Source organism: Heterodontus francisci, chromosome 7 (genome assembly GCF_036365525.1).
Source record: "Heterodontus francisci isolate sHetFra1 chromosome 7, sHetFra1.hap1, whole genome shotgun sequence".
Lineage (NCBI taxonomy): Eukaryota > Metazoa > Chordata > Chondrichthyes > Heterodontiformes > Heterodontidae > Heterodontus > Heterodontus francisci.
In genome coordinates, this window is record NC_090377.1 from 89,956,507 (window position 1) to 89,970,000 (window position 13,494).

General features: G+C 41.0%; 1 protein-coding gene across 1 annotated transcript in view; it reads left to right on the plus strand.

Annotated features, from left to right (window-relative positions):
- wdr75 (WD repeat domain 75) overlaps window positions 1–13,102 on the plus strand; it is a 47,780-nt gene extending 34,678 nt beyond the window's left edge. The window contains exons 14-21 of the mRNA XM_068035608.1: window positions 5,372–5,552; window positions 6,974–7,068; window positions 7,153–7,248; window positions 8,798–8,967; window positions 9,074–9,130; window positions 9,717–9,848; window positions 9,948–10,039; window positions 12,435–13,102. Of these exons, the coding sequence (XP_067891709.1) occupies window positions 5,372–5,552; window positions 6,974–7,068; window positions 7,153–7,248; window positions 8,798–8,967; window positions 9,074–9,130; window positions 9,717–9,848; window positions 9,948–10,039; window positions 12,435–12,639 (1,028 nt within the window). The 3' untranslated portion in view covers window positions 12,640–13,102. The remainder of the gene's footprint in view (window positions 1–5,371; window positions 5,553–6,973; window positions 7,069–7,152; window positions 7,249–8,797; window positions 8,968–9,073; window positions 9,131–9,716; window positions 9,849–9,947; window positions 10,040–12,434) is intronic.
- Window positions 13,103–13,494: the final 392 nt, after the last annotated feature.

Consider the following 13,494-nt stretch of genomic DNA (forward strand, 5'->3'; position numbering starts at 1 on the left):
TTCACACTACTTCAAAATTTTATGTCAACCACAAATTTTGTTGTGCCCTGTCCACCCAAGTCTAGGTCATTAATGTAGATCAAGAAATGCAGTAGTCCGATGACCAACCTTTGGGAACCCTACTATATACCTTCCTCCAGTCTGAAAAACAATCCTTTACATTACTGTCTGTTTCATATCATGTTGACAACTTCGTATCCATGCTGTCACTGTCCCTTTTATTCCATGGGCTTGAATTTTTCAGACAATTTTGTCATGTGGCATTTTATCAAACTCTTTTTGTAAGTCCATGTATACCACATTGACCACATTATGTTCATCAGCCCTCTCTGTTAACTCATCAAAAAACTCAATCAAGTTAATTAAACACAATTTGCCCGTAAGAAATCGTGCTGGCTTTACTTAATCTACATTTGTCCAAGTGACTGTTAATTTTGTCCCGGTTTATGGATTATAAAAGCTTTCCCAACACCGAAGTTAAACCGATTGGCCTGTAGTTGCTGGGCTTATCCTTGCGCCCTTTTATCTGAATAAGGGTGTGATATTTGCAATTCTCAAGTCCTCTGGCACCACCCCTGTATGTAAGGAGGAGTGGAAGGTTATGTCTGGTTAGTGCCTATGCAATTTCCACCCTTACTTCCCTGAGTATCCTCAGAGGCATCTGATCCACTCTTGGTGACTAATCAACATGAAGTACAGCCAGCCTATATAATACCACCTCAATCAATCTGTAATCTTATGTCGTGGCATATTCCCCACTTTACCAATACCATCAAGCCAGGGGACCAACCCTGGTTCAACGAAGACTGCAGGAGGGCATGCCAGGAACAGCGCCAGGCATACATAAAAATGAGGTGTCAGTCTGGTGAACGACAACACAGGACTACTTGCATGCCAAACAGCAGAAGCAGCATGCAGTAGACCGGGCTAAGCAATCCCACAACCAATGGATCGGGTCTCAGCTTTACAGGCCTGCCACATCCAGTTGTGAATGGTGGTGGACAATTAACTGACTGGAGGAGGAGACTCCGTAAACATCCCCAGCCTCAATGATGGGGGAGCCCAGCATATCAGTGCAAAAGATAAGGCTGAAGCATTTGCATCCATCTTCAGCCAGAAGTGCTGAGTGGATGAGCCATCCTCAGCATCACAGGTACCAGTCTTCAGCTAATCCGATTCACTGCACATTATATCAAAAAATGGCTGAAGGCACTGGATACTGCAAAGGCTATGGGCCCTGACAACATTCCGGCAATAGTACTGAAGACGTGTTGCACAACCAGCTGCGCCCCTAGCCAAGCTGTTCCAGTACAGCTACAACACTGGCCCCATCCCAACTGTGGAAAATTGCCCAGGTATGTCCTGTGCACAAGAAGCAGGGAAAATTCAACCCGGCCAATTACCGCCTTATCCGTCTACTCCCAATTATCAGCAAAGTGATGGAAAATATCATTGACCGTGTTATCAAGCGGCACTTGCTTAGCAATAACCTGCTCGTTGACGCTCAGTTTGGGTTCTGCCAGGGCCACTCAGCTCCTGTCCTCATTACAACCTTGGTTCAAACATGGATAAAAGAGCTGAATTCGGAGATGAGATGAGCGTGACTGTCCTTAACATCAAGGCAGCATTTGATTGTGGCATCAAGGAGCCCTAGAAAAACTGGAGTCAATGGGAATCGGGGGGAAAACTCTCCACTGGCTGGAGTCATACCTAGCACAAAGGAAGATGGTTGTAGTTGTTGGAGGTCAATCATCAGTCCCAGAAAATACTGCAGGAGTTCCTCAGGGTAGTGTCCTAGCCCCAGTCATCTTCAGCTGCACCATCAATGACCTTTCCTCCATCAGAAGGTCAGAAGTGGGCGTGTTCACTGATTACACAATGTTCAGCACCATTCGCGACGACTCAGATACTGAAGTAATCCATGTCCATCTGTAGCAAGACCTGGACAGCATCCAGGTTTGGGCTGATAAGTGGCAAGTAACATTCATGCCACACAAGTGCCAGGCAATGACTATCTCAAACAAGAGAGAATCTAACTAACTCCCCATGACATTGTGGTATTACCATCACTGAATCCCCCACTATCAATATCCTGGGGGTCACCATTGACAGAAAACAAAAAGGACCAGCCACATAAATGCTGTGGCTACAAGAGCAAGTCAGAGGCTGGCTATTCTGTGGCAAGTAACTCACCTGACTGCTCAGTGCCTGTCCACCATATACAAGGCAGCAGTCAGGAGTGTAATGGAATACTCTCCACTTGCCTGGATGGGTGCAGCTCCAACAGCACTCAAGCAGCTCGACACCATCCAGCACAAAGCAGCTCGCTTGATTGGCGCCCCATCCACCACCTTCAACATTAACTCCCTCCACCACCAATGCACAGTGGCAGCAGTGTGCAACATCTACAAGATGCACTGCAGCAACTCACCAAGGTTCCTTCGACAGCAACTTCCAAACCTACGACCTCTAACACCGAGAAGGATAAGGGCAGCAAATGCATGGGAACACCACCACCTGCATGTTCCCCTCCACGCGCCACACCATCCTGACTTGGAACTATACCGCCATTCCTTCACTGTCGCTGGGTCAAAATCCTGGACCTCCCTTCCTAACAGCACTCTGGGTGTACCTACATCCAAGAACTGCAGTGGTTCAAGAAGGCACCACCATCTTCTCGAGGGCAATTAGGGATGGACAATAAATGCTAGCATAGCCAGCGATGCCCACATACCCTGAACGAATAAAAAAAAAAATAATTTTTAGCCTGTCCAGCATCTCAACTACCTCCTCTTTCACCAATACTTTGGCCGCTTCTTGTTCCTTGGTAAAGACAGATGCAAAGTACTCATTCAGGACCTCATCCATGCTGCCTGCCTCCATGCATAAATCCCCTTTTAGGTCCCGAATTGGCCACACTCCTCTTATCATGTTTTTACTATTTATATGCCTCTAGAAGACTTTTGGATTCCCTTTTATGTTATCTGCCAGTCTCTTATATTCTGCTGTTATTTCCTTTTTCGCTTCACCTCTGAACTTTCTATCTTCAACCTAGTTCTCATTTGTATGATCAACCTGACATCTGTCATACATTTTCTGCTTCATCTTACTCTCCTCTTTCATCATCCAGGGTGCTCTGTCTTTGTTTGTCCTACCTTTCTCTCTCGTGGGAATGTATCTCAATTGTACCCGAACTATATCCCCTTTAAAAGACATCCATTATTTCATTACAGTTTTGCCTGGCAATCTTTGATTCCAGTTTACTTGGGCCAGATCCCTTCTCTCCCCATTGAAATTGGCCCTCTCCCAATTAATCGTTTTTACTCAGGATTGCTTCTTGTCCTTTTCCATAGCTGACCTAAACCTTATGATACTATGATCGCAGTCCCCAAAATGTTCCCCTACTGTCACTTGATCCAATTGACCCATCTCTTCACCAGAACCAGTTCCAATAATGCCTCCGTCCTTGTTAGACCAGAAACATTGTAATTGAGAAAATTCTCCTAAGCTCCTCTTCAGAAACTCTTTTTGGTATTGTGAAGTTTGTTGTCATGACAAGTGGCAGAAGGAACTTAATACAGAGAAGTGTGAGGGTTAGGGTTAATGCATTTTGGGGAGGAGCAATGCATGCTTTGTGATGCAGTTCTAAAGAGTGTGGATGACAGAGGGAACGGGGATTCATGTGCAAAGATCTTTTAAGGTGGCAGGTCATATTGAGAGAGTTATTAGCAAAGCATATGGGATCTTGGGCTTCGTAACTAGAGGTATTGAGTAGAAAAGTGGGGAAGTTGTGCCGAACCTGTATAAAGCTCACGTTGGTCCACACTAGAGAATTGCAGTTCTGGTTGTCACATGTTAGGAAAGATGTAAAGGGCCTTAAAGGGTGCAGAGGTGATTTACCAGAATGGTTCCAGGGATAAGGGATTTTAGTTACAAGGTTAGGTTGGAGAAACTGGAGTTGTTTGTTCTCCTTGCTGCAAAGGAGAACAGAGGGGAGATTTGATAGTGGTGTAGAAGATTATGACCTGTTTAGATAAGGTAGACAAAGAAAAGCTGTTCCCATTAGCTGATGGTACAAGGACTGGGGGACACCGATTTAAGGTTTTGGGCAAGAGATATGGGAGGGATGTGAGAAAAAACTTTTATACTGTGGGCAGTAATGACCGGGAGGTCTCTGCGTGCAAGGATGGTGGAAGTGGAGATGATTGATTTCAAAAGGAAATTGGATAGGCGCTTGAGGGAAATAAACTAGCAGGGTAACAAGGATAGAGCAGGAGAATAGGACTGACTAGATCGATCTATACAGAGATTTCATGGACTTGATGGGCTGCAGAGCCTCCTTCTGTGCATTAATCACTGACATTGGGAATAGAGGGAAAAAGCAATAAATCGCAATGTTGTAAATGAGAGCAATGAATTTTAAACATTGCTTATTTTAGAGAGTAACGAGGATTTGGGCCACCATGTTTACGAAAGGGATGCTTTGTGCAAATATTTGTTCTTAGACTATCTTTGACCAGCTATTTTAAAATTTGAAACACGTGTAAAAGAGAACTAAATGTAAAGCCATCTTACTTGTATGTACAATTCACATGAACAGTTGTCATTTTAAGTGTGTGGATCTGTGTATAAGTGTGTAAGCTGTGTATAATGTTCATGTTCTTGAGTGGCTATAAACTAGTAAACCTCTAGCAAATGGTTACATCAGTTATACATTGAGGCAAATTGATTATAATTGCGAGTCTCCTTTATTTAAAATGATAAGTAAAGATAATGCTCAGCATTACAACTGCTTAGAACAGAAATTTGGATAGGTTTTGGCCTAACTTGAGAACAATAGGATTACTAAGTAATATTCTATTCTAGGAGCACTTTGAAAATACAGGAGATTCAACAGTAGAAGGTGCTGTTGCATAGGTTCTCGTTTGGAGATACTGAATCATACTGTACATGGTTCTAACAAATTGGCTGCCAATTCCTCACAATCATTGGAAAATTCTTTAAATGGAAACTGGAATACCCTGACATGTCATGACTTTTATTTTTGTACCTGACTGGCTGACCCAAATGACTTAACCTAGCCCACCTACTCCTATTTCATTGCATGTTTGCTGATCACGGGGAGGGATAGTGATGTACTAATGTTAAAAATCTTGTATCTCATTGTTACTCCTTAAGAAAAGTGATGTTCTGTTGATATCAAATTACACTTCTATTTTGTATAAAGTTTCTTGAAACCATTTGAAATAAATTACTTAAAATTTACCAGTGCAAGGCTTCATATAATTAATCAGAGCAGTTACAAAGTTTGCAGCCTTTCTGCGCTTTGCTGTTTATGTACTGTGCTCTCTATCTTTTAATTAATTTCCAGGGAAGAGTGTATGCTGGAGCTGTGATTTTGTGGGAACATACCATCAACTCCAGGCTACAAATTGTGGTTTCTCTGAAGATGGTTCCCTGCTTGCTGTCAGCTTTGAACAGATTGTTACTCTATGGGATCCAGACACTTGGGATCTGAAATGCACCTTCTGCCACCCACCTGGCAAAATACGGTGAGACCTCCAAGAATTGTTTGCAAACTGGCTACATGATTACTTCTGCTGCTAAAATCATTGCTGTTAAAAGTATATTTGTCCTTTTGGCTCTAATTTTGGAAGGAATATTTTGCTCTTTGGGGAATTGGCATTTATCTACATTGTTGAAAAGTATTATATAACCCAATTTGCAGCCACTTGGCGACTCTGCAAAACCTCAGTTTACCCTGACAATGCCACCTAGTAGTAGGATCCCTCTGGTTGTTACGTGTAATGAGCTTTTATTATGGTGAAAGGCAAATTGACATGCAAAGTGAAGAGAATCTTTGGTTCAGATAGCCACAGAGAATAAAAACAATGGGCTGGATTTAGCTGCGGCCTTTGGGACCCTGGCATCGAGACCAAATGGGGATCCCAAACCCGTTCTTTCTGGCAGCAAGACTGTCGGAGCAATCTTCCCAGAGACCGCCTGCTAAATGTCTGCCTCTGAGCTTGGTGTGCAGGCTCCCGATGCTGCTGGCCCAATCGGGGCTGGCAGCTCTAGAGCCTTGGCAGCACCACCGAGAGAGGTGGGCACTGATGTGGTAGGTTGGAGACCGCAAAGGCATCTCAACATCAACACACTCTGGCAAGCCTGCACATCAACAAATAACCAAAATCTAGACAAGCTGGAGTGGGCACCCCTCCACCGGATTGGTCTCGGCCAGCGATTGCAGCCTTTCATTAATGCAGCCTCCTCTTTGCAGTATGGAGCCTCTGCTTCTGATGGCTCCCCGGCCTGTCATAGGGAGGCTGTCTCCATTGAACAGGCAGCCTCTGCTTGCAGTTGGGGCCACACTGCCAGCGAGGCCAAAACATTGCTCCTAATTGGGTTCTTAACTATGTTAATTGGCTACCCACCTCCATGGTTGCCAGGTTGCCCGAGAAAGTTCCCTGGTGGCGGGAATGCATTGGAGAGCTACCACAGTGCAGCTCCCCCCCCCCCCCCCCTATTTTCCGGCCAATATCCCCACACCCTACCAGCCTGCCATCATGGAGCCAGGGAAATTCCACCCAGTGTTTTGACATTCTGGACCATTGGCATTGAAATATATGCTGGACCTGTAGTCCTCAGAATTAATTTTTGATCCTTGAGAACATGCACGAAAAGATACAGTTGAACAATTGTGGAAATGGATTCTTAGGTACTTTCTATATTTCGTATTTTACATTAAGTAACTGAGTTAGGTATGAATACTTCTGTTCTAGAAAGCTTTAGTTACCTGTGAGGAATGTAGTTTCCAAACATTTATGGCACAGTGCCACTTTCTTCACAAACAGTCCATTTCAGAATTGTGTTTTCCCTAACAGTTTTTGATGATTATGGCAAATAACATTTGATCAGTTGTATTATGTCAACATTATTTTGAAGAATTCAACATTTCACTTTAATCTTTCAGGGACCTTGCCTTTGGAAGACTGAGTTGTTCCAAATACCTCATTGGTACAACTGAAAATGGATTTCTGTGCTGTTGGAACCTTTTAAGTTGTACCTGTGAGTATTAAATCTTTTCAACAGAATACTGTGAGATTCTGTAATCATGTTTACAGCTCTCAAGTTTCTACTATTTTTTTGCAGTGGAATGGAGCACACGTCTGAATGTAATGGTATTGCAAGTTGACCCTCTCTCTGAGAATGTTGCTGCTTTTACTGAATTTTCTCGGGTTACAGACTGTAAGTACAATAAAGGCAAGATGCTGGAAATATGAAATAAAAACAGCTGGAAATACGCAGCAGGTCTGGCAGCATCTATGGAGAGAAGCAAAGTTAACGTTTCAGGATCAGAAACATTAACTGTGCTTCTCTCCACAGATGTCAGACGTGCTAGTACAATTGCTGCATTCAATGGCAATATATTTCTGATTTTTTTTTCATTCAAGTAGATTAAGAAATTTCATTTTCTTTAGTGCATGAACAGATTGTAAATTTGATATATATCTGATTACATTACCTTTTCCAGTTGTTTACGTTCCATAAAAAAATGTTCCAGAAATTATATTGTCGATTTAATTTACAGCTAATCTCTAGCTCTGTCTCTGTATGGTTGAAAGTGCAAACTCTTCAAACAAAAAAAGTAATTCCCAGAGCTGTCCTTTGAGAACTTTGTGAAATATGTGCTTGGTACTGCATTATTTTCTTTTCAATTTTTATTTAATTGTCGCTTTATTTGCGATTATTTTTCCATCTTCATTCATGAGCAGTCAGATTGAAAAGCACCAGCCCTCTGCCTTTGGCAGTCAGCTGTAGATAACTTTGTGATTTGTGATATCATGTCTGTGAGAATGGACTAGAGATGTGACCATGGTAGACATATTTCTTTCCCTCTCCTGTCATGGGCACTCCACCTAGAGACTTGGCAGAAATTGGGGAAGTCGGTCACTCTTGTCAGTTATAGAGTTGTCAGCTGATGCTGACACATGAACCATGTCCACAGAATTCTGTGGTGAGGTCATAGAAGAGAAAAGGCAGCATGATAAATCTTCCAGTTTCTGGCTCTAGTTCTTTCTACTGATCTTCTGCATGGTCCATTGATGTTCTGTTGCATTGCTATGACCTTTGAATTTGAAGAAATGTTTCTAGAAAGCCACAGCAAAAGGTGTTTCATACAAAATCAGCTTTTCACCATATTTGCTGTTCTGTGTGCATGATGCACTTTTCTCCAGTTTGTGCAGAGGAACAATCAAACCTTAAAATCTCCTCAAATAAACGCTACTATATTAACTGCTGAGATGTCTACGCCATTCTAAATTTTACCTAAGAGAATTATCAAATACACCTTAGAATAATGCTGCGCAAATGCTCATGAAAATTATGTAATTTGTTCAATGTCTCATAGTCTGCAATATTTTTATAAAATAGGTTTGTGAAATTGTTTCAAAAGGTATCTCATTTAAGTCTTAAAGTACTTTTTATAAAATCACAATTATTCATTACATCTGTAATTAAAAGTGCTTTCATATAGAAATGCCTTATCTGTATTTAACAACTTTAGTTGTTGGAATTCCTTGATGTTTTAATCATTGCACAGCATATTAAACATATTAGAGTAGAAATTCTACTTTGCTCCCATTTTCTTATGGTTTTACAACCATTCATTTTATGACAAGTGGAATTATACCCTTTTTTTTGAAGTTGTCCACTTTTCATATTCCATATGTTTTCCTTAACCTTTCAGAATTTAAGTCCCTCCAATGTTTATCATTAATGTCTTTTTTTGCTTTAGTGTTTGTTTTTAAGCCTAATGAGCCACGGCCCTTGTACATGCAGAAGAATGTATGTTATGATCGAGTCCAGTGGGCCCTCTTTGTTCCCAGAGAATTTCCCGAGGACTACAATTCTGACAGCAGCCAGTGGCTAGCCAGATCCCAGCTCTACTTCCTCACAGCTTCACAGGTAAAGCAAATTTAAATAGTGGAATTACAAACTAGTGAAGTAACTAGATGTTTACTGCTAACTTATTAAGCATTTAATAAATTGGTATGCATTTTTTTACTTATAGAACCTGAAGACCTTCAGCACAAAAGCAGAAGAAGAAAAGTTGACATCCAGCAAGCAGGTACTTGTATATTGACTAGTACAAAGATAATGTGGCCAGAGGAAATAATGTTTTCCTTTTGTATGAATCATACATTATATCAGATGAAAGAAGTTTATTGTTGAACTTATGCAAGTGGAACATGATTTTCAAAAAGTCCAGATTATTATATCCTACACCAGAAGAACAAAGCTCAAGAGGCTTCTGAATGCCATCTGAATTGTGAAATTGCCGTGTGTCCAGTTGCAAACTTGAGGTTGAAATTTAGGATGTTAATGGGTGATTGACTAGAAAGGTAGCAACATCGTGTGACAAGGTTTTTGCAAGCTTTTCCTCTTCCAGGCACATGTATAATCTGTTAATCTGTACAATTGATATCTTACATTAAAATTCAAAGATCAACTGAAATAATTCTGAATCATGTAGGTTGAGAAGCTTTAATAAATGATGCACAGTTGTTTGACCTGTATTGAATTTTGTTTGTTATTGGTATCTCCATAGAAATAGCTTTGTGTTTTGTTTAAATTTATTTTGTTCCGAGTAAGAATGGCTTCTGGGAAATTAATGTTCATCATCAATTTTATAATGACATTTAATTTGCTTCTAGCTGGTCATAGAAGGAAACATTCCCATGACTCCTTTCCATGTGTTGCTGGGAAAACATAGGCAACAACAAACCAATTTTGGGTCACAAGCAGAACAAACTGCACTGCCTGAAGGTTCTGCTACAATTAATGAGGTGAGTACCTGCATGATGAGCAATTGAGTATACTGAGTCCTAACTACTTTGCAGAGTGAGCAAATAGCTTTCTTAAAAACACTATTTATTTTTCTCTAGATGCTTCATACACCAGCTCATGTTCTGCCAAATGCTTCATTTCTCTGTTTGATGTTTGTAAACTCGTTGCTGATACCCAAGATGGGCATAAGGTAAGAATAATGGATTGGTGGCTTTGGAAATGTGACTTCACTTAAATGCAATTAAGATTCCACCAAGGCAGGGGTGCCTCCTTCAAGATTGTCAATTTTCTTGCTATTTTTTCAGAATTCTTAGTTAATGGGGCTCCTCATATAGCTCTCTAGTCACTTTGTTTAGAATTAGATTTCTCTTATCCTTTAAATACTGTATTATGCATTAAACTTTAAGATGCTTCACTTCACACAGTACCAGTAAGTCGAAATGAACCCTGCACTTGCCAACTGTTGCTCTGACTGAAAACTCATGAGAGGCAGGAAAGCAACAGGAGTCTGAACAGAAGCAGGAAGGAAGTAAATGAGAAGGAGCAGTTTGATTGCCGATTAACAATCCCAAGTAAAAATTAAAATCAAAGTGTGACAAAGATCAAGAACAAATAAGAGAAAATTTCAATCTTCCTCCTAAAATCTTAGGTGTTTGATCACGTTTTCCCACTTACGATATCTTTTGCGCTTGCTTTCTCACTATTGTTCATAGCTTGATTATAAAAATAAGTCGCAGACTGAAACTGCTGTAAACTTGTCAATGTTGCTATGAACATAAAATAGGGAGAGCAGTAGAGGTAATGGAGGTAGAAAAAAATTTGTTAAAGATTGTTATGCATTTGGTTGACAATGGCAGAATTAGGTTTTAACACTAATGTAAATTAAGTAGGTCAAATAATGTGAGGCATTATTAATTTTCACTCATTTCTTATTCTTGAGTTTGCAAGGGACCCAAGAGTAACAGTAGACATGGTGCTTTTGCTGTCCTAACAATATAGTGAAGCAATTAAAGGAGCTTCTGGAATCTTAGAATATAGACCTAGAAAAGTAGACTATATTTATGTAAAACATTACAGTGCACTGGATTGTGTTGAGTTCTAGTTACCATACCCAAATAAGGGGCTGTAATTTACCAGCCCTCTAGGGATGGACCGTACAATGACTAGGGAAGGCAAGGCTGGGTGCCCTTCGCCCTCCCGCCGCCATGTCACTTTACCACTGATGGGGAAAGTGGAGGAAGGCCCTCCTGTCCAGAGGCCAGTTTAGCCAATTAAGGGCCTTTTCTCACTGCCACTGGCATTTTGCCAGCAGTGGATGGGTCCTTCACCCTGGCAGCCTTCCACCCCCACAGCAAACTCCACACTTCTCTCATCAACACAGATACGCACACACCTGCGCTCCACCCAATTCCCTGGGCCTGCCTGCCTGACTGGCCCCGACGCCCCCACACCCCATTTACCTGGTTGGGAGGGCGGCCTGCTCCCATGGCATCCTCTTGGCACAGTCCCAGCAGTGGCCACCACTCCCAGTGGCACTGCCAAGCTGCCAGCCCTCCGATGGAGCAGGCGGAAGGCCATCCTTTAAAGGGACGGCAGCCCCAAAGGCAACTAATTAGTTGCCTGAGAGAGGTAAGTTGCAGCTGGTGATCGCGCAAATGGCTGAGGCGGGATCGCCCCCAGCTTTCCACCCCATTATCAGGACCCCTGCCGTAACTACAAAATTAAGCCCAAGATCTCAGCTTCACTATAATCAACTTAACACATACGTTCCAGCAACCGCATAACATTTCAAATGAAGCAGCAGTGTTCAGAGAGATTATTTAATTACAACTTATCACTTAATAATTAGGAACACATTTGTGATCTTGAATTGCTACTTAATTGATGCATTATTCTGGTGATAGTATATAAATATGCCACAGTTTGCTTTTATATAACATTTTTCGATTTAGAAAATCGCCATGGCATTTCACAGGCAAAAATGGGCACTAAACTTATAAAGCGATATTAGGAAGTGTAGCCAAAAGCTTAGTCATCGAGAGATTTTAAGGATGAGGAGAAAGTGGATGGGTAGATAACTTAAATGCCATCAACTGACTCTTTCCAACCAACACTTGTGCAGTTTTAAGTCTGATTCAGCTTTTATTGATCTCTCAATTTTAACAACCGTATAATTAATTTCATTGCCACCTGCAATTCCATTGATTGAACTCATGCCAGATGCTGATCTCACCTATGACCTATATGAACAAAGATTAGAGGATCTTAGGATTTTCTGTTTTGAAAGATAGCAATTAAGGGGGAACAGTGGTTGTGATATTAAATGGGATAAGTTAAGGTAAAGCCTGATTATTGCCTTGAAATATACCCAGAAAGTAGGATAGGATGACATAGTGAAAAGTAAATTTAAACCAATACTATGAAGAATTCTTTATTCTGAATGATAAATGTTTGGAGTAATTAGCCAAATGAGATTGAAGAAGTAATGCGTTCAGTTTTTACCCCCAAATAATTCAATTGAGGGCGAAAAATCTGTTACCTAACCCTCTGATATGATTATGCATTTTTGCAATCTTTAAAATTAGCTCAAAAGAAGATCAAGAGGAGGTGGAAATAGAGAGTGAGAAAGAGGAAGATGAATCTGACATGGAGATGAATCCCGTTGAAAATGAGCAAGAAACAAAGAAAGCATATTCATCAGAGGAGCTATTACCTAAACTGACCAAATCTGAAGAAAAAGAACTGAGAAAACTTCGAAAGATTAATTACAGCTGGCTATCTACGGTATAGACGAGCGAGTGATTACAACTGGCTATCTACGGTGTAGACTGGAGCGAGTGATTACAACTGGCTATCTACGGTATAGACTGGAGCGAGTGATTACAACTGGCTATCTACGGTATAGACTGGAGCGAGTGATTACAGCTGACTATCTACGGTATAGACTGGAGAGATTGATTACAGCTGGCTATTTACGGAATAGACTGGAGCGAGTGATTACAGCTGGCTATCTACAGTATAAACTGGAGAGTGTGATTGCAGCTCGGGATCTGCTGGAAAAAAATTGCAAGATAAAGTGTTAAATATTTTTAGAACAAGCATTTAGTCATGGTTATCTATATAAAGTTTTGTTTTTTAAAAATGTGCAATTTGTGTTGTAATTGAATTGTTTGGGGCACGTAACCCTTTTGCACATTGTTCTGTAGTGTACTGAGTTGAAGTATGTATATAAATAAAAGTAAGTACAGCCGAACCAATATACATAAATTCACTCCAGGGATAGAAATATCATTCAGTCAAGTGGGTAAACTTATATAAATGCTCAACCAATTGACAGTTGAAATAGTTCTTTTAGCCGAGGAACAGGAGTAGACCATTTAGCCCCTTGAGCCTGTTCTGCAATTCAGTGAGATCATGGCTGATCTGTGACTGCACTTTGAATCTGGGACCCACCTTTACTCCATATCCCTTAATACCTTTAGTTAGCATCAATCCAACAATCTCAGATTTAAAATGAACAGTTAACCTAGAATCAACTGCCGTTTGTGGAAGCAAATTCCAAACTTCTATTTGCATGTGGAAGTATTTTATAACTTCACTGCTGAAAGAACATAGAACAGTACAGCACACTACAGGCCCTTCGGC